Below are 24,603 nucleotides of genomic sequence, written 5' to 3' on the forward strand. Positions count from 1 at the left end.
CAAATCCGTTGTATGTACACATAAATAGCTTCCATACAGATATATTTGATTCTGTTTTCAATTGTGTGAAACTATGTATGTTTTCAGTGAAAATTTGAACTGCATGTATTTGGGAAACTAGAGATTAAACTGTAATATATACACTTGATTATAAATTAGATTACTGTAAAATTAATATAGTCTTTCATATAGCCTTCAAGCTGTACTATCTTTTGCCTTTTATTTTGATATATCATTCCTTGCTTTGCTCTGAAGCAGCGAACACTAGCAACAGAAGTTAAGGCTCAGTGTGACTGTCCATAATATTAATTATCTTGATATGCATTTATTCCTACAGCGAGGATGTTTGCAAACGAGGATTCACTGTTATTATTGATATGCGGGGATCCAAATGGGATTTGATCAAGCCTCTCCTCAAGACCCTTCAAGAAGCTTTTCCTGCTGAGATTCATGTTGCCCTGATTATAAAACCTGATAATTTCTGGCAGAAGCAGAAAACAAACTTCGGCAGTTCCAAGTTCATCTTTGAGGTGAGAGCCATATCAGAGATGTATGGTAAAGCATTATCTCTGATAAGAAATGTTCTTCAGGTAAAAAAAAAAATAATCCCAAGCCCTGTGATTGAGAGAAAAAATACATCTGAGGACTGTTTGCAGGAGTGGGCTTATGCCCTGGCATTGGGTTGCCTTCTGAGTGCACTGGTGGAAAAGGATGCACGTGTCATGTCAGAGGTTCACACACATAATTCACTTTGGTGAGGGGTTTTTTGTGGTATTTATTTTTGGTGGTGTTGCATTCAGTCTTTCCTTTGTTTATCTTAGGAAAAAAACCCACCAAATCAGTCAGTATATTAAAGAAAAAGTCCTCTAGATGCTAATGTATGGGTTTGTTAGTTGACCTCTACCCAACTTCAGGTAGTGGCTTTTTTTTATGAAAGACTTTTATATTAAATGTGTCTATATATTGTCACCGCTTTAATTTAATTGAGATTTACAATTCAGCGGTAACATTAAAAACTCATGTTAATGATAAGGTGCCTCAGGCAGGTTATTTGAGAAGTAACCAATATAGAACTGCATAATTAAAGGGAATTTTACTAACTTTGTCATTGGCAAAGACAAACTATCTGTGTTCTCTTAGTGCACTTTAGTTTCCTGTGAATTTCAGCTTCTTACCCAAAGAGAAGCAAAGCTTCGGTGCATGAAGTGCTCATACATCAGTCATGCCCAGCCATTACTTAGTCATGTGTTGTTTTTTTCTAATTTGCTGAGAAACAATTCTGTTGTTAGCTGTCTTGCTTATCAATCCATTAATTTCAGAGAGACACTCAGATTTTGCATCTCTGGAACTTGGAAGAGAATTTGACTATAGTTGTTAATGTTGAGTGCAATGGAAGACTATAGTTAAGTATATATTTAAGATCTGTTGAAGTCAGTGTGATATAAATATGTCCTTATTTTCAACCTCTTCTTAAAAGCACTTTTGAATTGCAATGGGCAACTAGATTGGTGTTGAGCATTAACAAACATTTACATTATTATCACAGTTTATTTGTACATTTTTTCCCCTTTGTCTCACAAAAACCAGTCTACTCATAAATTTTTCTTTGTTTAAATGGGTCTTTACCTTCCTTGCCTACCTATGAAGACTCAGCCATCAAAGTAGCTTCCACTTAGATTCCTCACAGTTACTGAAATTGCTGCTCCTGGCAGAAGTGCCTGCCATTACATTGCAATGAGTTTGGCAATGTTGCCTCTGGGGAACAAGAGGGGTCAGGGCAGTGGGAAGGAGAAAGAAGATGTAGGGGTACAGAAGAACATGGAGCAGGAGGGAGCCTGTGCAGAGACTTGTAATAGAATAGCTTTTGTGGATGGGGAGCTTCTGTTTAAAATACATATGGGCACTAAGGGGCAGTCTCACAGTAGCCCAAGACAAGACAGCTTATACATGTATATTCAACACTGAGTTTCAGTCCTCCAGTGCATTAGTAAACAAAAGCAATGTCTTCCTAAAGCTTCAAAACCTAGAAGTAAAGTAGCAGAGTTCAAATATATATTTTTAGAACATTTGTTTGGTTTTGAAATGAATGAATACTTTCTGGAGTCTTGACTTTTTTTTATAGTGTGGAGTTGGCACGATGATAGTGAAGAGTAAACTGTGGTCAAGCCATTCTTCATAGCTACAGCTCTGAGTCTGTATTGTGTTAAAAGCTCTGAACTCGTTTGCTATACATGCTGGCACACATTAAGGGTATTTTCATTTTGTGTGTGTGCCTTTGAGCCTTAGGCTGTCTGCTGGGCTGTTGACATGGGTGTCTGTAATGATTCATAAATTTTTGGACCGGAGAGGAGAATCAGTGCTTTTGCTGACTGTTGTACCACCTGCAGACACTCAGAATTGATGAGTCCTTCAATTCTAAGATTTGAAAAAGATTTCTTAAGCTGTGGTCCACCGTGCAGTAGAACCCCTGCAACATACACACCACAATCCAGGAACTACTGTTTTAAAGAATTTTTGTGGATGCCGCTGCTTATCGGTAGGCTCAGGGTCTGGGGCAGCTCACGCTCTCTCCTAAGAAGAACTGTGAATATCAAATAAGCATTGCAGGTCAATATGAGTCACATATATTTGATTTATGTAGGGCAGCACACAGGTACCCTCTCTGCACTGAACCATCACGGTGATTTCCCACAGCTGTGATCAAACACGAGGTCCTTGGCAGGAACAGACTGCAGTGGAAGGCAATGGAAGTCTCTGTTGAATTACTCCATCTACAAACTCAGCAGTAACCAGTGTCGGTTTAAGGCCAGATTCTGCTTTTCAGCTTAATGGAAGCATTATGCATGTTCCAGGGCAGTGTATGACCCTTAGTGGAGGCTAATGATCTGATTTTGGGTTGTGAGACTCTGGCAGAATGATGCTGTGTCACAGTCCAGAGAGTGAAGCATGCTCGCAGATCATCAAAGAGAAGAGGGAAAAAAAGTGTTTGGTTGACATATGTGGACTCCAAAGCTTCCTGTCACTTTGAGGAATGGACAATGCAGATTAGTTAGCATTAATTCAGATGTGCCTTCAAGATTATTTTCTTTCTCCTGCTGAAAGGTTTTAAATAGTGGGCAGCACTTTTTAAAGTGATTTCTAAAAGAAAGATAGGTGATGCCTGAAAGACAGTTACTTTGTCTTACCACCTACCTGCCTAACTAAGGTTGTTTTCATGAGAGTTTCAAGAACTTCTTAAAGAAACAAATCTAAATAAAGAAATTTGCTACAGAATTCAATGAAATGTAAGGCCTTTCTGCTATATCATCATGTCAAATTCTTTTCATGATAAGAGTAGTGTTTGCATTAGCTTGACATACTGTAGGGGGAATGCCCAGGTATTAGCCATGAAGAGAAGTCTTTTCTTGACAGGCAGTTAAACTCTAAATTGAATTATCTTCAATGGGTCAGTGTCCAGATCAAGAGGTTTAGAAATTTGAAATCCCTGTGAAGCTACATACTTACTTTCCCATTGTTTGTTGTTTCTTCCCTCTGTCCTCCTCCTTCCCCAAAGCAAGGAACATTGCAAGAAAGTTTTAAAATAATCTTTCTGCTGATCATAAGTTCAATACAGTCCCAATTTTAGTACACTGCAGAATGCCTGATATTTTTAGATGGATACAAATTGGAAGAAAAGCCTATTATTAACTTTAAACCAGTGGACAGCCTGCTATTTTGGACATAAATCAGGATTGTGGACAGGACTTGAGGTATTTTTCTTTGTAGATGACTTGACAAGATTGCTGTTGTTATTGGGTACCTCCATTTCTGAAGAGCACAAACTATGACATTCTTTAGAAGCCTTATCTTTAGGGGATAGATGCCCAGTCACTGATGAACATCACAAGCCTTTAAGGGATGCCAACTTGTGTGTTAACATGAAAGCACTGAAGATCTCTAGTAAAATAAGAAACGTTACGCTCATGTTTCGGAAAAAAATAATTTGGCTAAAATAAATGGGAAGAGCCATTAGTTGTTGTGTCCTTAAACTGTAATCTGCTTTCCAGGCACCCAGTGCATTTCTCTATCACTGATTACTGAGTCTGAATGAATTAAAACCATCTCTCATTGATTATGTATGATTCATGAGCAGTACTTTCTATTAGCAATAAATTCTAATTGTTAATACTCCAATGACATTTCACTTTTGCATTGATTTTGGCTTAATTACATTAAAAATTATTAAATGAAAGAGCTCTGCCTGTGGCAAAAGCCAACTGGAATAAACTGGAAGAAAAAACCCAGCATATTCTGTGTTTTGGCAGGCCAGAATACCTGCTTCCGTTCATAAGCCTAAAACTTTTGCTGCTGTATAGCCACTAGCCTGAGTGCAGCACAAGCAGCAGAATCCCTGTAATACCGTGTACTTTTTTAGCGAACAATCATGTCCACATGTCCAACAGCTGCAGTAAGAAATCTTCAGTGTCCAACTGGGTTAAACTAATCTATGGCAGAAGCATTCTCATTATATGTTTTTGATAGTCAGGCCAGCTGAAAAAGATAGACATTATTCCAGTAAATATGATGTCTTTTAATAAATAAATCAATGCCATTAATAGAAAAGTTTTCAATCCAGTCAATTCATTGAAATTAAAGATAGTTCTCAGCATCTTTTACAATGTTCCTTCAATTATGTATTGATGAAGAAAATAATCCCTTCATGCTATTTATGGATTGCACTATTATTTCTGATTAGACAGTCACTGATTCAAATGCTGTCATTTTCCCTCCCTTAGACAAGTATGGTATCTGTTGAAGGCCTGGCAAAACTCGTAGATCCTTCTCAACTGACAGATGAGTTTGAAGGATCCTTGGATTACAACCACGATGAATGGATAGAGTTGCGCGTCTCCTTGGAAGAGTTTTTCAACAGTGCCATCCATTTATTATCAAGGCTGGAGGATCTCCAGGAAATGTTGGCTAGGAAGGAGTTTCCAGTTGATGTTGAGGGCTCAAGAAGGCTGATTGATGAGCACACGCAGCTTAAGAAAAAAGTGATTAAAGCTCCTGTGGAAGAACTGGATCGTGAGGGTCAGAGGTTATTACAATGCATAAGATGCAGCGATGGTTTTTCTGGTAGGAACTGCATTCCTGGAAGTGCAGATTTTCAAAGTCTTGTGCCAAAGATCACCAGCCTTTTAGACAAGCTGCATTCTACCCGGCAACACTTGCACCAGATGTGGCATGTCCGCAAGTTGAAACTGGACCAGTGCTTTCAACTCCGGCTTTTTGAGCAAGATGCTGAGAAGGTAGGGAATAATCTGCTCCTTCCATACTCTAACCAAGACTTTTATTGCAAGGACACTGTGACCATTTTTTCTATAATTAGCAGCATGAGATATTTATCACAGGTGTAAATCTCATGTTGCCAACAGATGTACTTTATGTGACTCGTAAACCAAATTCACTGAATCGTTGGATGTAGCAGGCATAATGATATCCAAGAATAACTTGTCTGTGTCACTTTTGATGAAAGTTAATCTGCTTTTTTGTGTCACAATGGGTACATTTGGTAGACATTAGCACGAGAATCAGGCTTTTTTTCAAGTTTCTTTTACTAAGTTTATGAATATATTTATCTACATGTCACAGCACCTAAAGAAGAATGATTTTAGGGTTTGATTCACTATGATTATTGTTTGCACTTCTTGCAAGTCTATGGAAAATTTGTAGTTTAAATCCTCCTAATTGTTATCTCAAACAACATTTTCAGTTTCCCTTTCCTAGGAAATTGCAACAGTATTTGCAACTGGTAAAATCTTTAGTAATGGCTTTGTACCAAGGACATGGCCACTTAGTTCCCACAGCATGAGATCTGAGACTGTGTTTAGGTTAAACATATAAACAGACCAAGAGAAAGTATTCTGAAATGACAGCAGCATGCAAAAACTCAGTGTGGCTGTTCTGCATTAAAAAGCACATAAGGATGGCATTTGAATTCATGCCTGACACTGAGTCAGTGGCCAAGATTCCTGTTCACCAGCACAAGACCTTATTTAAGAAATATTTAACATTAAATTATTCCATAGAGATTGCATTGCAACTTCATATTTCTTAGGCATTTGTAATGTAGCACGTCAGCCTGAAAAGCACATAGGGTGTCTTGAAATGAAATACAGTGTACAACAGTATTTAGAGCAGTAGAAGCACAGGTGCGTAACATGGCTTTAGGAACCTGTAGTTTCACAGGTGTGCAGTACCACTACAGAGTTATATCCCCACTCCCTGCCTCTTCAGAAGATACTCATTCAAGAACCTGTAGTAGATAGGGAAGTCCCCTGCAAGCGAAGCATAGCAGCTTGTCATGTTTGTTGAAAAGACTGGCTAAAAACCAAGCAGAGTTCTCTAAACAGGTGTCATACACACCACCACCTACAAATTTCAGTAATACACAATAAAGCAGGCTTCTTACTAATTGTAGTGTTTGTGTGCTGTTTGCCTCTGGAAGCACATGCGGGTACTGATTTTGGTGAATTTATTTTAGAAAACTGTTGCGCTAGAGTCTTGGCAGTCTCACTTTCTTAACGTAGAAGTGCTTGACATCTTGTTAGGTGGGTTTGTGAGAAGTCTTTGCTGCACATTTAAAATTCTAGGCCACAGAAGTAGAGTATTCTCAGTGGAAGGTACTGAGCTCTCGGACTCATGTTTATGTAGTCTGTATATCCATCAAAAGCACCGATCTCTGGATCTTCTCCACTTAATATATGATCCGGTTGTTTCACTAATGTGTCTGCCTGGTCCCAGGAGGAATAGCAAAAGTAATGCAGACCTCATCTGCAGGGAGATCTCACTAAGGATGATTTTTTTTAATCAGCTGCAAATTAATATTATTTTTGAAACATCAAGAAGCAGCACATTGCTGAGAAAATATAATCTTCTGTAGTGCAGAGCAAGTCACAAGACATTGGTTTTCAATGCATGTACTAAATATCTCTAAGGGATGCTAGGACTGAAAAGGCTCCATCATTGTATAATCAATCCTCCCATTGGGAAAACCTTGAATTCAGATGACTCCCTCTAAAATGAGAGTCACTGCAGCATCACTCAAGGATGCATAAGAGCAGAGTTTTTCTTCTAAATGCTACAATTTCTTCTTCTTCTCCCTTTTCCTTTTGTGTCACATGCCATAAGGAGATCCCTCACTGCTGTCTTTCCTATCAGTGGCTGTATTTCAGTGCTTCAGTTTGGATTTTCAGTTTCTTTGGGATTATTCAGATGACCACTGCTTACTAACATAATTTTTTTTATTATTTATGTTTATTATTTTCTATTATTATTTAGCAGATTATTATTATTATTAATGTTGTAAGATGAAGGGCTCTCAGATCAAGTCAGCATCTGAGAAGTTCTTCTGCAGTGTTGAAGGAAGTCTCCAATATAGTTTTCCTTTCCCTCTCCTGAACAAGAAGATGGTGTGAAACAAGTGTGAGCATTGTGACAGCTAGGTTCTTTGCATATGTTATTCTGAGGTTGTTAAGTGAAAAGTTTAGGCAAGTCAGCAGGTAAATGAAACTTTTGACGTGAAGGAAAAAGCAGTGAGAACGCGATTCCTGCCTTTTTAACACTAGCTGTCTCGAGCAATTCCTGATTGACAAAAATGGCATTTTGATCTCGCCATATCTCTTATTCATCTACCTCACATTAACTAAACATGCAGTCTTGCTTTGGCTTCTCTGAGTAGCTCTGCTTGCCTTTCCTTGATTACTTACATTTTCCCAAAGAATAGAAAATAATTTGTTGTTTTATACTCTCAAATCAGTGTTTTTAATCTTTTCAGTTTGTGAGTCCCTAAAATTCTTCCAGGGAAGGTTGCAGACCCTTTTACTTCACATTTTGCACATGTAGACTGATGTAAAATATTGATGTGCTTATTCTCCTTAGCTGCCTTTTGCAGATCTCTTTGAAGTAGTCTGACCATCTCAGACTGGAAACTACTTGTCTCATAAAATGTTCAGAGCTAAATCCAGTCTGAGCGCTGTCTCCACTGTATAAATAGCCACCACAGTGTGTCTGTGTATTGAATTTTAAAGTTTCCTGGTACCTCCATTTGCTCAGTTGCACTCTACCCTCTACAATTAGGTATGGTAGCAGAGCCAGGTTAGCCTTAATCTCCTCAGGAGAGACACAGCTCTTTCCGTGTAACTTGGATATGTCATTTAGTGCTAATCAAATGACAACTCTAATACCCTGTGAAAGCTCAAACTCCAACATAAAATTCTGAATATAAATAAGGTTTTAGGGCCTTTTAAAATATCTCTGTATACTCATTGGGTGATATTTTAGGAAACCTGTTCTAACAAGGAGAAAATGGACAAGGACTTTCCGTTTTCTGAACACCTCTGATTTTAAAAGTTTCAGGTGTTCTCATTGCCTGAAAAGTTCTTAAAGATGGGATGAAAAAAAGGAAAAACACACAGTATTTTAAGGTAGGTTAGTTTTTTAAGCCCTTGGTATTAAAATGCCCCAGATGTTCAAAGCAAATCAATTCACTTTTTTCCCTCCTGTAGATCCCCTCTACTGGAACACTTATAAATGGCAGTCACTGCCGGGACACACAAATTATTCAGATTACAGGTATTACAACTTACAGAAGGTCTGTATAGTTGTGTGCTGAGCAACTCACATTATTGGCAAAAGAAAAGGAGGGGGTGGCAGTCACACCATGGGCTTCTCCCACTCAAATTAGTGGGAGAGAGCAGAGCTGTCTGTGTAGAAACTTTGTCTCTGAGTCAGGCCTTTAGGGTTTTATTTTCCTGTGCCGGGGTAGAGGGAGAGGAGAAGTTGGGCACAAGCAGTGCAGTGAGATTGAATCCCCAGATGGAGACTGGAAGCTCCTTGAAGCTCAAATCAGCAGGTGGGTCAGCCATGTGGGGAGCTGTGGCAGAGCGGTGTGAGGAAGCTCACATGCTGTGCAGTGCTGACTGTAATGATCTGCTGATAAATAACACATTTCAGCCGCTGGTGTAGCTCTGACCCTCACTGTTCAACAAATTGATTCCTCACCAACTAATATATACATATGTATGTACATAGGTATATATAATTGTGAAACTAGAACTGAGGCTTCACTGTGGTTTTACTGGGTAACAGGGAAAATATTTTTAGCCATCACTAACATGAAAAGATGTAGTCCAGTCTAAACTGAATATTGTTTGAAACAAAACCCCCACAATCAGCATAGATCCAACTATTAGAACTATCTGAGAAATGTTAACTGGTTGGTTGAAATCTGGACAGGGAGAGGAATTCAGGCAAGAGACATGTTTTGCACTTGAATAAATACAAAAAAAAGACAAAAAATTATCCCTACACTCTGCACTTTCCAGCCCTTCTGGAAATCATTTGTAACTGGCACCCAACATGACTTTTGTAGGAATTTCCCCGTCATTCTGGGTTGGTTCCATATCAATTTTACTACCCCAGCTTGTATGAATGAAAAACAGCTATCATGATGTAATCAGTCTTGTCCACATTAAGTATAAATGATACATACAGTCATCGGCTGGACTGAACCAAGGATCTCTACTGTAAAGTTGTAACACCAGAGCAAAGAAAGAACAGGCTGCTGTAATATCATTGGGGTCAGCCTCTAATGGGATGCAGAGGAGACTTTGCATGTTCTCTCTGTCCTCACCTCCCCTTCTCCTTCTACAGAGTCCACTACACAAAGGCAAACTCCAAAAGTTGGTAATGGTAGTTAGAAAATGCCACGAGTGAATTTCACTGGAAGTTTGTGGTGGCAGAAACATTTTATTTGGATAGGGCCAGCTTTGTAGGAATCTAGTGGCAAACCACAGGCCACATCTAGTCTTCAAGGAGCAGTGAAGTAGTCAGCTTGCAGTCAAAACCATCTGCCTCATCTGTACTAAAGCTTCCCTCTGAAAAACACAGTTCTGCCTGCGATTTTCCCTGTGGAGCAGGCTATGGGAAGCTCTGCTGGCTGCTGGGCGCTGCCATGGTACCGCTGCTCTGCGGGTGGCTGCAGCGAGAGGGAGCGGAGGGCATGGCCTGCAGCTTCTACCCCATGGCAGCTGTCGCTCCCATTTCCCAGGTGATGTGACCAGCCTGGAATGACAGAAAGACTTCAGCGAGTGCAAGAGTGATCAGAATATGATAACAATGCAAAGCTCATACGATAGAAGGCAAGTTTGGAGGGGAGGGGGAGTAAGCAAAATGGCTGAGGGCGAATAGGGTGGAATAACAGTTGCCGCAGTTCTCCTGCATCCCGCTCCCTGTGCAGGTGTGGGCAGTAAGGCTGTGGCACCAAGGAGCACACACTGCAGCCATCCCTTCTCACACACAGCACTGCTTCAGGCCTCTTCCTCGGTCTGGTCTCCTTAAATAAGGGAAGTGATGTGTTGTTCTACTGCATGGGTGCTTTAAATTCAGCCCCTTTTTACTGAATAAATAACGGGGCATTTGGTTTCTGAAGGAGGAAAATCACAGGCACACCAGCTGTACCAGACTCCTGTCCAGTGGCCTATTTCCATTCCTAAAGAAAGTATTGGGAAGACGCCTACCGATTTTCAGCAGAAGCACAATATAGCCATTAATGCTTATTCTGAAGTGCCACATGAAATTTAGGAGTTCCTGGTTTAGAATCTAACTTAACACTATGCAGAGGTAGTCTAGAAAAATACAGAGAAGCTCTAGCTCCACAGCGAAGTCAGCGGGAGAGAAGATTATCCAAGAAGTATATAATCTGAGTATCTGAACCATGCTTATGCATTATTGGAGGGTTATACCTGCCAAAGGTTGAAGTTCCTCAGAAGGAAGGAATACTCTGCAAGCTATTCTTCATCTAAACAGACGCAGGATGACTTTGATGTAAGAAAAGAATGCAAAATGTGGAAATTGACACTGTGGTTTAGGGGAGAAAAGATAGCTTTAAGAAAGAGATATTGATATCTTGATGTTTGAGAGAAGAGAAACTATCAGTGCATTTGTGATTGTATGATACATATCCACTTTTAACCACTTCATACATTACTTCCCTTTATATTGCGCTTAAAAATTCTGATGCTGTATGTTCTGTAATAAAATGCATTACAAATCTGATGATATGATCTTTCTTGCTAATAGGAGGCAGTTTATTTTATTATAGTCCATTAAGTAAAGCAATTTCAGCTGGTCCTTTAGTCAAGTGATGCTGTATGGGGAAGCATTTCCTAGAAATGGGTCTTAGCTGCCTTTCTGGAAAAGCAGCATAAGAATGATTAAAGAGATCAGCAACATCTTCACTTCCTTCTTCATTTCCCATCATCTCTACATTTTTTCTTCTAGCACTGACGAAAGACCCTGGAAGTGATACATAAGCAGATGATAGAGTCTTCCCATTTACAACATGTCATACTAACCCTTAAGGATTTGTGTAATGCCAAAAGGCATAGCACCTGGGACAGACTCCTCTGAGATAAAATCCACTTAGTGAAGGGCCATTTCCCCTCTCTTATTTCACTGCTGGAAGCACTCAGTTTCTTTGATCTGTTCTACGTGCCATATATACAATTGCCTCCAAGATTTCATGTGAAATGTTGGCTTAGAAATTACTGTAAGGGGGATGTGTCCCAGGGAATGAGACTGGGAAACCAATGAGGAAAGTACTGAGAAGCTGACAGAGGGAGCTGTCATATGTGAAATGAATACAAAGTGAATGAATTCTGAGGAGGTGGTTAATTAGGACTGGGGAGGAGGCAGGAAGCATATTAAGAGGGGAAAGAACCAGAATCAGGATTAATAATGAGAGCATATCCTTAGTGTCTTGCAGCAAGGAGAAGTATGTATGTCCCTTGTGCTGTTTCACTGCGAAAGAATTTGTTACTGAATGAACGGTATTTAACAGTTAACAGTAATAATCATACAGACGTAAGAAGGATGGATTAGACATGGATTTCTGCATGGGATTTAGATTTCATTTAAGTTACATGAACACCGCATTGGTGTACAGAACTCAGCATGCCCTGGATTTTCCATCTAAGTACTTACATCATGGATATCACAACAGCACAGTAAGTGAGCTTCCACAGTAAGGAGCTTTCCTGGAGATTTTGAACGCGGGGGGTGTTGTTAGACCTGAGGTAAGCTCCATAAGACTGCTGCAATAAAAGGAGTCAATAAGCTTAGTGTCTTCTGCAGAGACATTTGACTGAGGGTCTAAGTGAGGCTCATTTAAGCACGTTACTTTCATCCTCGGACCATTCCAAAAGTCTGCGCAGTCAAAGGACAGAGTCCTTGGGGTACGGACACTGACTGGGAAAGGTACTGAACTGGGGTCTGTGTTTATGAACATGCATGTGTTTGCAGAGAGCTTTATAAGAAGAGTGACCTTACTTTATTAAGTGACCTTAATTTACTGCTAAGCATAAGTGAAATCCCTTGCCCATATTACCAGAAGAAGAGTTCTCGGAGATCACAAGGGCTCAATTTCTTGTTGGTTCCTACCTGTCTCAGCCCAAAGCAGCTGCTTCTCCCTTCATCAGGTGAAACAACTCAGTTTTAGGCTAGTTTTAGCTGCATCCTCTGATCTGGTTGCATTTTGGTGCTTGAGGTCTCCCCGAGTTGTCTGCTAAAAAGACAGAGGCCTGGTCCTGTAAAGCAGAGAGAGTCTCAGCTTCTACTGAAATTAGTGAAAGACTCAACGGTCTCTGTAAGGGCTCCCACTGCCAGGTATTCAGTAAGCCACTGCTGTTAGAGCTCTCCATCCAGGAGCTGTGTAGCCACCATGTCTAGCTACTGTGTCTGGCTCCAGCCTTCGTGATGGCAGGGTTAGCAACTTGGGCACCCACTTACAGAAATGGGACCTTATTTCCAGCTGTCTGTGCTAGTGCCGCCCCCGGCCCCCATTCCAGTTATGTTAGTACGCCTTTGCAACATTATGGGCAGCCTGATTTGCCAGGGCTTGCAACAGTCCTAATATAAGAAAAACAAGCTTTGAAAATGTTCCTGACACAATTGGTTCTTATTTTTAAGCTATAGAAGAAATACACAGATCTCTACATTTATGGAGCTGGAATAGACATTGCTCCAGAGCAACATTCAGTCAAAGTATTTTAAGTTGCTTTAGCATCTTTTTCTCTGTCTTTTCTCATGCAATATGGACTCTTGCACAGAGCACATAGTTTCTGTTCTCTCCTAAAACCTTGTTTCCATATCTGGTGTCTACTCTCTCATACTGCCAGTGAAAAATGCTTTCTTTTATGATCTGAAGTTTCCCTTAGCATATGGTGCTTTTTTCGGTATAGAGATTCTCACTCAACGACTGTTCTTCCCCATTAATAAAATCAGACTTGGGATGCCAATGCTGGGAAAGAAACTCAGCGATCAGTCTAAATGAGCTGCCACATGAATAGAAGATCGTCATCCCATGCCATCCTTTGTACTGAAGCCCACTCTGAAATTGAAACAGCAGAGAGGACAAGCTCCATGTCTTTGCTCTTACGCAGAATTTCTAATAACAGGCAGAACACAGCAAATGGGTGCAGATAGGTCCCAAAGTTGTTGAATTGGCAGACACTGTCTTACAATATCAGATCTTAAAATGTCAGAGAGATAATTATATAGATGATATGGAAAGGAAGGTTAAATTGAGACTGAGCTGGGTGCATAAACAATAGTTAAGTGCATGTCCGTATGGCACCTAGCACAGTAAGGTACTGAATCTGGTTGGGGTGTGGGCTGTTTCCAGCGAGGAAATGCAGATTTGCAGTTGAAAAATGCCCTTGGAGGTGTAAGGGTATGGAAACATTCCTACTGAATACAGATATGTATCCACACATGACTTGGGTTGCTTTAGTATAGTACTGGGAATATTCTGCTTCACTTAAGATGTATTGTGCAAGACCTTTCTAATAGCATCAGTCAAGGACAAAGGATCAACATAGGAAATTCATATCAAAGGGAGAAATTGTATATCCATTCTTAAAAATCTGTCCTTTTCCCCAAATGAACCTAAGCTAGCCCTAATCACTTTTAATTACTTCACACATCTTAGAACAAAGAAGGCTCTAATAAAACAGGTGAGAATTGAAAGCATGTAGCAATAACTATTGTAACAGCAGTTTTTCATTAATTTTCAGTGTTTATTCAAATGTGTTCTCTGTCATGTTTCTTTTTTTTGCATTTTAAAATAATTGACCTCTTGCTACTGAGTACTGCCCCTGCTTTGTCTTGAAGCACATCAGTGCTCTCTCATGGATAAGCCACTATGAGGTGTTCTGATGCAGCTGAATAAATAGTATGATGTTCTGAATACATCTTTACCAATTTTTTTTCTGAAGCTCAGTAGTGGCAAAACAGGGCTTAGGCTCATGGATTTCCCCAAATTACTGGATTTACCTGATCTCAGACTTTTCTTTTTTTCTTTTTTTCTTTTTTTTTTTTTTTTTTTTTTTAACAAACAAAACAAAGTTTGCCTAGAAGCAGAAAAAAACGTTATAACAAGGGGTGGTTGTGCACAGTGTGTGTTGACAGTTTCTTGTGATGCTGTGAGCGTAGACGTCACGTGCTAAAGAGATTTCAGAGTGGCATCAGCACCTTCCACTTTGGAAGGCTCTGAGTGTGGCAGCCTAAACTGCATCAAACCTGCAATCCCCCTCACCTAGTCATGGACAAGAAAAAATTATTGGGGAACTGTGGGGTAAATCCTTTTCAGCTTCTATAAGGATAAATTGCTTGCAAAACCCTTCATCTTTAACAGGAAGATGAAGCCTGCATAACCTGTATCTCTCAGTTCAGGAACCTGCTTGCTGGACTTGCAGTCTTTGCAGGCTTATAGCTCTGAATTAAAGATGCAGCTAGCTGACATCTGCTCTGTGTAATATGAAGTAGGCTTCTGACAGGTTGCCAATGCCATCCACAATTTGTTGCACCCAATCTAAAGTGAAGACTTGCCAGAGAGGAAGGTAATCATGGGGGGCTCTGTGGGAACTGTTCATTACTTTGACCACTGCTGGTCACACTTAATAAGATCCTGTTCTTGGTATTGGTAGGAAAGAACAGATTTTTGCAAGTCCAGGAGATCATTATAGAAGTTTTTAAATTCCCTCAAAGCACAAACAGAGCTCATTTCTGCTAATTGGATTGTAAAATCAAAATGTCTTCATTATTAGTAATGTTCCAAAGGAGCTTGCAGCTTTTTCACAGTGTCAAGCTTGTATCCTGCCACTTTCTTATCAGTCAAGGCCACAGGGGGTCTTTCCCTATGTACCAATAGCATTGTGAACATTCGCTTTTCTGACTTTCCATCCACCAGCAGAAAGCTTGGGGACAAATCTAGTAACAACAGGACAAATTCACAAGTACACACCAACTGCTTTGTGCTGCTCCTGCAACTGAAAGCAGCTACAAACCCAGTTTTTCCATCTGGTTTGAGGAAGTGTGGGATTGCCTTGCCTGCTGAGCAGAGCAGCGCAGGGAACTGGATAAATATATATCAGAAATCCTCTTCCTGGTAGATGTTATTCTAGTGGTTAATGTCATCTACCCTTGTTGCAACCATTATTTCTTTCCCTGTGGAGGAGGGGGCAGGACTCCTTTTGGAGGCTACTATTGACATTTCCGTTTCTGCTGCAACAAGTCTGTTGCTGGTCTGACAGCTCTGAGGGTACAAAACTTCCTCCCATAACACTTCAATGACCCAAGTTCAGACTCCACAAGCAAAGCATGTAAGAATCTTCTGAAGGCACTTGCGATGCTGATTTTTCAGATGTGGACAGCTGTCCATCAGGAAGGGCAATCATCTGCCAGAGACTGATTGCTGTTGAGCTGGATTGGCTTTGAAACAGCAAAATGAAAGTACAAAGGGTGCAAAGTTCAAAGCTAAAAACTGGGAATTAAAAACCACAGGGGTTAACTGCCTTGCCTCCTGTCACACAGGAAGCCTGTCCTGCAGTGGGAGTCCCGATCTGATGTGTAAAATAGATATCTCCGTGCTTTCCATCTTTCTTTGTCAATTCATTCTGCCCTGCGGTGCTAAATCTGCTTTTTTTTGCAGGCAGCTAAATATATTGCCTCCACAGAACTTGGAACTGAACCTGATCTTTTTGATGGGAATGTAAAAACAATAACAATGCCTCGCTCCACTGCTGCAGCTAGGGATGAGGAAGACTTGCGCATTTCCTTCATGCTAAGTGTGCCCTATAGCATACTTAACAGCAGTCTGAGGCCACTTTCTATCCGATTTGCACTGGATCATCCAACACACTTGTGACCTTTCAGTCCAAGAGGGCAAAACATTAACCGAGTGATGGCGTAGTTCCTGCTCTATGTTTCCAGACTCTGGCAGCAGTCGCCTCACAGTCCGTCCACTCCTGACTGTAAGGAAACAGCTCTGAAGCCTGCTGCTGCTGAAACTGGAACATGGTGTGCTGTGCTATTTGTAGTTTCCTGCTGCCGACACTGGATACGCAGTTACTATTCCTCTTGCTTCCTCCATGAACATTAGAATGGGTCCAAAAATAATTGAAGGCAGTATGTTCCGATGGAATATTTTTGCATTTGCACAAATTTCCTCTTTATTTTGCTTGCCAATTTTGATAGGGAGCATTTCAAAGCTGTTTCAGCTTCTCCAACTTGGCACCACTGGGAAGCACAGGAATGCTCCCCTGATCAGTATGGCAAGAGAAAGTGTTTTGGCATCTGAATACAGACTTAAAACTCATTTTTAAGGATGAATATAGCATATTATAAGCATGAAGTTCTGCTTCAAATAATGAAGACAAGAAGACCCAAATGCTCTAAAGGGCAACGAAGCCCACACATCTAGAAAAAGAGAAGAAAGAGGCCTGCCCTTATAGAAAAAGGGAAGAAAGCTGCTTTTTTTTATTTATTGCTTTGATCCTCAAGAAGGTTAGGTGACAAGAGCCTTGCTGTCAGGAAATAATGTAATTAAACTGTGCATGAGTTCACAGACTTATTGTGCAGCATCTTTCAGATGTAGCTATGTGATTATTCCTAAATTAATATTTTCCTGACCTGGCTGAAATGCTTTAAAAGGCCCACACTTGGCAGAGCTTGGGGTCTTAAAAGTATATCTTAAATTAGCCTTCCTATCTTTTTATAGGGAACACATAAGGGTGGTATGCAGTTGAGAGGTTCCCTCCTTAGGAGCTGGTGATGGTTTAAGAGGTGAAACCAGGAGCATGGTCTGTGGATCATTTGCAGGAGTATTAGTGTCATTTTAAACCAGGTCACTCTGGCTCTTCTTCTTATGTATCATGCACGTTATGAAAAATAATCCAGAAATGTTTTCTTCAACCTTCATGTATTGCAAGGCCCCTCCATATTACTTGGTGTCAAAATCCTGGCTGCCTTACATCCTACACAGGTACTGAAAAGGTGTCGCCAGCAAAACGGTCTCGAATTGAGGAATTTTGCTCAATTTATTGCTAATCAACGCAAAATTCTGACCTCAATTTGGGTGTTGAGAGTAAAAAGTAGGACACAACTCCCATAAACACTTATTCTTCCCCAGACTCAATTTCCCTGATTTTTGTCACCACTTATACCCAGTCCATCAAAATTCTTCTGGTGGGGTGACAGGCAGTGGGGGATGGTGGGGATAATATTTGCATGGGTTTCTTGCTGCTGCTGTTCCTTAGTGTTCCTGCCCTGGTGTGGGCCACTCGCCGTCCCTCGGGGGTGTCCCTGCTCCCTTTTGCCATGGGCGACCCCACAGAGTGTCTCCAGCCCTCCGCGGCCGCCATTTCATTTCCCTAACCCCTTGTATCCAGGCGCTTCTCTGGCTGACGGAGGTTTTGGCGTGATGGTCAGGCTCTGGCGTGTGGTGGTTTTCCCCTCTGGGGCCCCCTCAGTGCCAGAGCCGGTGGGAACCGGCCGGGACTGGCTCAGGGCAGCTCACGGCCTCCTCACAGGCTGCCCCACCGCTGCCCCACTCCACAACCCACGACTTGCGGCTGCTGCACAGGGGAATGCGCAAGCACCCTTAACACCCAGACAAATTAGCTTTTACAATGCTTTCAGCCCTGGGGAATCAGAAGTCACTGTGAAGGGCAAGTTGGTTTTTAAGGTTTTTGCCAAAAAGTCTGTTCATTGAGGTAGGCCTTAAGGCAGCCCCATGAAAACCAGGGGCACTGCCGAGGGGTGGTGAGGCCTGGTGCCTCCTGTGGAGTGTGTGTCCCCAGGCAGGGACACTGTCCGCCCTCTCAGATTGCCAGGTTTGCCGGGAAAACATTGAACCGGTTGATTCATGGGATGGAGAAATAGCCAGGGCACAGGGGTAGGGAGTGTTGGACACCCCAAAATCCAATGGAAAGCTGACATTTTCGGATTTCCATCTGTGCAGAGGTCCCAGCTCCAGCCCTGAAGTGTCATGACATGTCGGGAGTTTAAACCTATGATTACACCACAGCTGTATCTCTGGACCTCAGACACAGGTGATTTTGGTAGGGGAAATGCCATGCTTGTGATATAAAGCCGTAAACAATTGCCTAGCTGTTTTGTTTTTAATGGCAGCTATTTGGAGTCACAGGAACGTTGCACGTTAAGCCGGGAATAGGACCAGGTTCTATAACAAAGTCACCAAACTCATACGGCATTTTCAACTGAATGAAATTGTATCTCACGGATTCTGAACACTGAGAGGAAGATCCTTCATCTGGGGACCCACTCTGATCTATTTACACAATTTACACTGTTTTTTCCATTCATGAGGCTGTTGTCTATTTATCTCCTTTAGTATTACATTTCCTATCCAGCCAATGAATTAATTTGCACTTAGACAGCAAGCAGTTCTCTGTAGATGATCTGTGCCCAGGAAAGGCCATTTCCATTTTAAGCAACAGAAAATCCTTTCCAGGAATGCCTGAGTGTTTGATGTCACTAAGTGTGGTGGAAAGGTACAATATTTCAAAAAGCAAGCAAAAATGCAGATGCATAAAATACACCCGGATATCATTAGTCACATTTATGTGTTCAGTATCTGTAATTTTCTCCCACCTTCAACAATAAAATTATCACATCTCTTCAGCATTATAGGAATCACGTGCCTTACTTTGTGCATGGCTGTGGCTTGATATCCGTCAGGAAAAAAACACAGATCTCTTACTCTGGCATTTACTAGGAACATTCAGCATGAGTGTGTTGGAAATGGTGCTCTGATATTAATACAAAGCTATTTGTCATGTCACACATCTAGCTAATTTGCTAGTGGGTTGACAATTGGGTCCATTGTCTGGAATAATTTAATGTGCTGTAGCTTAAACTTACTGTACTCTATGAATCATATACACAGATATTTATAATGGAAAAACTGTGTTCATGCAGCATTGAGGTTACACAAATACAGCTGTGGGTCTGAATCTTCAGCTGGTGTAAATTGGCCTCATTGGAATGACACCAATTTACCCTGGCTGTGGACCATGCCGAACACATGTGAAAGGGAAAGATCTGGCAGAAGTATTGGCTCGTCCGTCACCATCTGTAAACAAGAGGCAAACAGAAAAACAAACAAACTTTGTATTTAGACCTTGGCTTAGCAAAGCATTTAGATGTACACTGAGTTCTATTTTAAACCTACAAGTGCTTTGATTTAATTAAGGCTGTATTTGTAGAGTGGCGATAGGAGTTACAGGAGATTGGGATTTTTTTCTGTTGAAGCAGTTTTCATCAAATTTGATGATTCATAAAAAAACCAAAATGTGCTGTCGAAGTTTTCTTTAAGTCCAAAATTTATTCTGGGCCCGATACACTCCTGTCTGAGAACAGCCTTTTTCCTAGTGACCCTTCATGTAACCAACCCAGTGTTAGGGCTCTGTGGGCACTGCTGGGTGTTAAAGGCCCTGACCAGCCTCACCTGGGGCCTCCCCAACCCCTGCCCGTGGGCCAGGAGCTGCATTTCAGCTCAGCTGCGGGTATCAGCCTCCAGCTTTGCCCCTGCCCTGCCTGGCCATGGGCCCTGCTGAGCTGGGGACTGATCTATTGTCTTAGTTTGTGGCATGACCTGGGACCTGCCTTGTCACTGTGGACCTGTGCTGCAATTGTGGGGCTGTGTCTGAACCTGATTACCTTCACTAGACCTGATCCTGACCTGCTGATTGACTTCCTAGCTTAAGCTTGGACTTGTCTTGTCACCACAACTTGCCTGATGATCTCTTGATTAAACCTGGTTGCTATCAGCCCTCCGGGGCTGTGGGACAGGTTCTGACTAATGAGGCCCCTGTCCTGCCTGGCGGGTCTTTGTTTCTGGCTCCTCAACCCTTAGGGAGCAGCTAGCCTGGACATCCAGCATCAGCTCTCTGTTCTCCTGAATTTAGCTCAGAGGCTTGAGCGGAGGGATTTTTCTGTATTTCAGGTAAATGTCCTGATTCTTTAGACTGTTGGCTCTTTTCATGTCCTCCTTTGTGGAGGTGTTGCACTTCTGTTCGCCTTTTCCAGATGTACAGGTGACCTAGATAGGTCTGGTTCCAATTAAACTGTAGTTATGATTCTTGTCTGGAGGCACTAGGAGACTTTCTTGATTGATTGCCTTTTATAAAGGTAGCTCACGTGCAAATCTTTCCAGGGTCAGGCCCTTACATATCAGTGTAGACTGTACCACAAATCTGTTGCATGGTATTCTTTTTTTGTTCAAATACTGGCTAAATTCAATTGCAGGAGATGTAAGGAATACAGCTTGATTTACCTTTAATTGAATTGTTGTGAATACTTCAACTCACTTAATGAGGTAGGAATAGACCTTGTAGCTGGAAACTTAGTAAACCTCAAGAGAGGGACTCTGGCCGTTACTGTTCTATGTGTGTTATTATTTTGCTCATATTGTGGAAACATAAAAAATGAACTTGCTTATCTGTAGTGGAACTTTCCACTCTCTGTTGTAGATTAGTCAATTTAACACTGGCTGGATAGTTTTGAAAATTCAAAATGTACATGGACTCTTATATGGATCTCTCTTTATTAAGTGATGCGTGCTTATCTCCAGCATTTTCCAACCTGTGGATCATGGATATTAAGTTCCTTAGTATTTGGTAAAGGTATTCAATAAAACAGATATATTTTCCATAGACTTTAATTTGCTATGGCACTTGCCTTTAAAATTTTATGGGGTCCACAAATTGGAAAAGATTGGAAAGCACTAATCTAATAGGGATTTCATCTGGCATATAATTAGTCATCTGTCCTCTACTCAACTACAGGAAAGATATTCTTTCAGATTAATTTTTTTTTTTTTTTTTCCTCTTTGTTAGCAGCATATGGAGCCATAGTGAGAGCATACGTTTGTGCCTGGTGCATTACATGTGAGACTGACTGGAGTTTATTACAAAACCCTGCCTCATATTTTTTCTAAGTGCTCTTGAACTTGCTCTTCTTATTTGGAACATAACCCAAGTTGATCTTGTCAGAACAAATCCAGTATACGCTTCTGGTCCTTGTCAATATTTATGCAGGAGGCTACCAAGAGAAAAGATAGTGAGGTAATGCAGAAGGTACTGATGTTAATTCAGTAGCTGTTGCTCTCCTGTTTTTGTATCTTCTTTTCCAAAGTTGATGGGAGAAGCACTGCGCAGGTGATCCTAGATGATGTCAGCTAGGCTATTTCCAGCAAAAAAAAATCAAAATTCCACAAAGTCCTGTTAGGACCTTAGTTTGGATAGAAAGATAATTATGAACTAGAACAAGTGCAGAGAGAGGCTGTGTATCTTATGAAGAAATAAAAGAGCTGGGCTCTAGTAAAATAAACAGCAGGAGAGACAGTGAACGCTCCCTGTCCACACTGGAAAACATTAAATACCTGGGAGGAGAAATTTTTTAACTTAAAGGACAGTGTTGACCTAGTCTGATTTAAGTCAGAGAATATACGAAGACTTCAGTAACAGGAGCAGAAAGTTTCTGGAACTGCCTCTCATAGAAGGAGCTGAGCTGTGGCACTTAACTAGTTTTCAGGTGGAGCTTCATCCCTTTATGAAAGGAAACTTTATACTGTGGTTAGCTGCCAAAAGCAGTGATTGGACTTGACCTGAATGTCCCTTTGGGACCATTTTCTTGGTATGTATCCTATATTGTTCTTCAAGATGGTGTGATTATAATGGTTATCATTCTGCCCTTTCTTACCCGTATGAGTTTGATATTTATGGCTCAGAAATTACAGAGAAGATGATTTGCTACAAGCAGGTTCATAATTAATTCCAGTCCTAGTATAGTGTTAGACGGATTTGGGATTTATTATTTTTAGCATGTATAAACAATTTCATTAATAAATATATTCCGTTCACTTGCTGCCAAACCATGAGGGCTGTAATCCTCCCATCAGCACCACTTGGCATAGGGTGTGCTGCCAGCCGTGTGATGGGAACATCATCCTGTGGTGCTGTGCACCGCTGTTCCAGAATCCAATGCTAATGCTCCTCAGCGAGCTCTGACAAAAGCCAGAGAGCAGAGGTTATTATTTGAAATGATGTTATAAATCTCATTTTATCTGAAGTAGGGCTGGACTGCACACAGTCTGCATACATGCTGTTCCATTATCCATGTGTTTCTTCTCTGTTCTCAGACAGCTGTTCTTGTCCTGTACTCACTAGCCTGCCAGATGTTACAAATCTAGGGAAAGTATGGAGTCACATTCTCCCTCTGTAGGACTTACTCATGGCCAGCTTGAGACCTGCTCTTTGGTCTAACACTTAACCTGGATTTTCTAGTAGCTCATCAACTATGATGACAAAACATGAGGCCACGAACTCATTGTTGCCAGCACGACTGACATTGGAGATAGGATCTGATACCCTGACTCTTCAGTGAAGTGGCCTTAAGACCACATGTGTAATAATTACTGGTGCATGTATGATTGTTAATGACAGTTAGGGTAGATGCTTTAACAAAGCGTTGGGTGGAGACCCTCTGGATCATTCTTAGTTCTTCTGACTCCCTCATAAGAGAATAATTTTCTTAATGAAATGCAGCACTTAACATTCTTCAGCATATGCATTCACTTTCCTTTATGTATTGTTAGGAATGGGGACTACAAGAGATAATCACATTGGAGTTTATCTTTGGTTTTAAGTATGCTTAACTCCTCCCCCCAGCTACTCAGTCACTGGAAAACTCTTAACTACTTAATTGGTCTCCAGATTATCTAGAGCAATGTGGAGAAGTGCCAGTCTGGGAGACATTGAGGACAGTTGGTTCACATGTTTTAAGTGATATAATGTCCAATCTTAGTTATTCTGCACTCCTTTTAGTGTGAATTCATGACTGCAGGAATGATTAGCAGACTTAAGAGAAGAATTAACTCACTGGCAGTCAGCATGACTCCAACTAAGAAGTAAGTCAAAGGAATAATTAAAGATCCATTAACTTTATGATAATCACTAGGCTAGGTTTTTTAGGGCAGTCTTTTTCATGAATGGGGTGAGATCAATTGATACAGTGCTATATCGCAATGTTATAATGACACAGAAAATCTCAGTTAGCTGAGACACTGTATCTAGTTTAAGCTGATCTCACAGGGCACATTCTCCAGAGTCTGCTATTTACTGTATTAAAAACTCATGCCTTTGACAGGGAAACTAACTTATCAAAGGATGTTGAACTTTCTTTCAGGAGCTCAAGTTAGCCCCTTGACACCGGAGTGGTCCTTGCAGGGTTGAGTAAAATAGCAATTGTTGGGTCATTGCCATGCTCACATCCTTGATGGTGTGCTTTAATTAAGCAAACTAGGCAGCACACTCACTTCAGGAACACAGGAAGCATCGGTGTTTCTTATGTGGAAAACAAGTTTAACTTGAAGTCTTTCAGGAAATATTGCTAGTAATATGGGCCAGGCCAGACAATGTTGACAGACCTTCATATTGAAACCTCCTGGCCACACATTGCAAACTCTCACAGCATCATCATGAGTCAGCCAACATCTGGTAGTTTCAGAGCCTCAACTTCCAGTTGTATTATCATGAGAAAATTAAGTGCATTTTAGACTTTGTGGTCAAAGAGAAAAGTTTTAAAACACAATCCAGTAGATATCAAAAGCAAATAGGATCCCATTTTTATGTATTTATTGATTTATTTATTTAAATCCCACATTTGTTAAGGAAATCTTGTGATCTGTGGGACTGTGCGATACTTATTGTTTCCATGCATCCTTGGTTGGAGGGTGAAATTACGAAGTTTTCCGTGATGCCAAAAGAGAAGAAAACCCACTAGTCTCTTCTGGGTGCTTGGGAAAATGTCTACAGTTAAGTAAGCATTAAGCAGAAATGCTTGAGAAGTCTGAGAAGGAACCAGCCCTGGAAGCAAAAGCAATGTAGACAAATCCAAGCAGTACTGTGCCCAGGCTGTGCTGCTTTGAGGGTCAAATTGGTATTTCCACACAGCACTGGACTGTGCCATGCAGAGGTACCAATTCATCTGGAACTTGTTTGGATATCTCAGATATAGTAATGCTTTGCATAAGGTAGACATGTCTACAGTCTTGCAAAGCCCTGGTTGCTGTATAAAGTAAGAATGACTGTAAATGCTGCTTATTATTCATTAAGACTCAAGAGCAATGAAAGTTTTTACATTACAAAGTGCATCATTAACCCTACTTTAGACCATAGTGAATCTGCATCTTTTTATTCT

General features: G+C 41.0%; 1 protein-coding gene across 8 annotated transcripts in view; it reads left to right on the top strand.

Annotated features, from left to right (window-relative positions):
- Positions 1–24,603, top strand: part of KALRN (kalirin RhoGEF kinase) — a 529,910-nt gene that overhangs the window by 209,088 nt on the left and 296,219 nt on the right. For all 8 annotated transcript variants that reach the window (XR_007507253.1, XM_049810170.1, XM_049810120.1 and 5 more), the window contains exons 4-5: positions 338–530; positions 4,776–5,288. Coding sequence is in view for 7 of the 8 variants with exons in the window: in XM_049810170.1 (XP_049666127.1) it covers positions 338–530; positions 4,776–5,288 (706 nt within the window). In the remaining variant the exon portion in view is untranslated. The remainder of the gene's footprint in view (positions 1–337; positions 531–4,775; positions 5,289–24,603) is intronic.

This window comes from Accipiter gentilis, chromosome 1 (assembly GCF_929443795.1).
Source record: "Accipiter gentilis chromosome 1, bAccGen1.1, whole genome shotgun sequence".
Taxonomy (NCBI): domain Eukaryota; kingdom Metazoa; phylum Chordata; class Aves; order Accipitriformes; family Accipitridae; genus Astur; species Astur gentilis.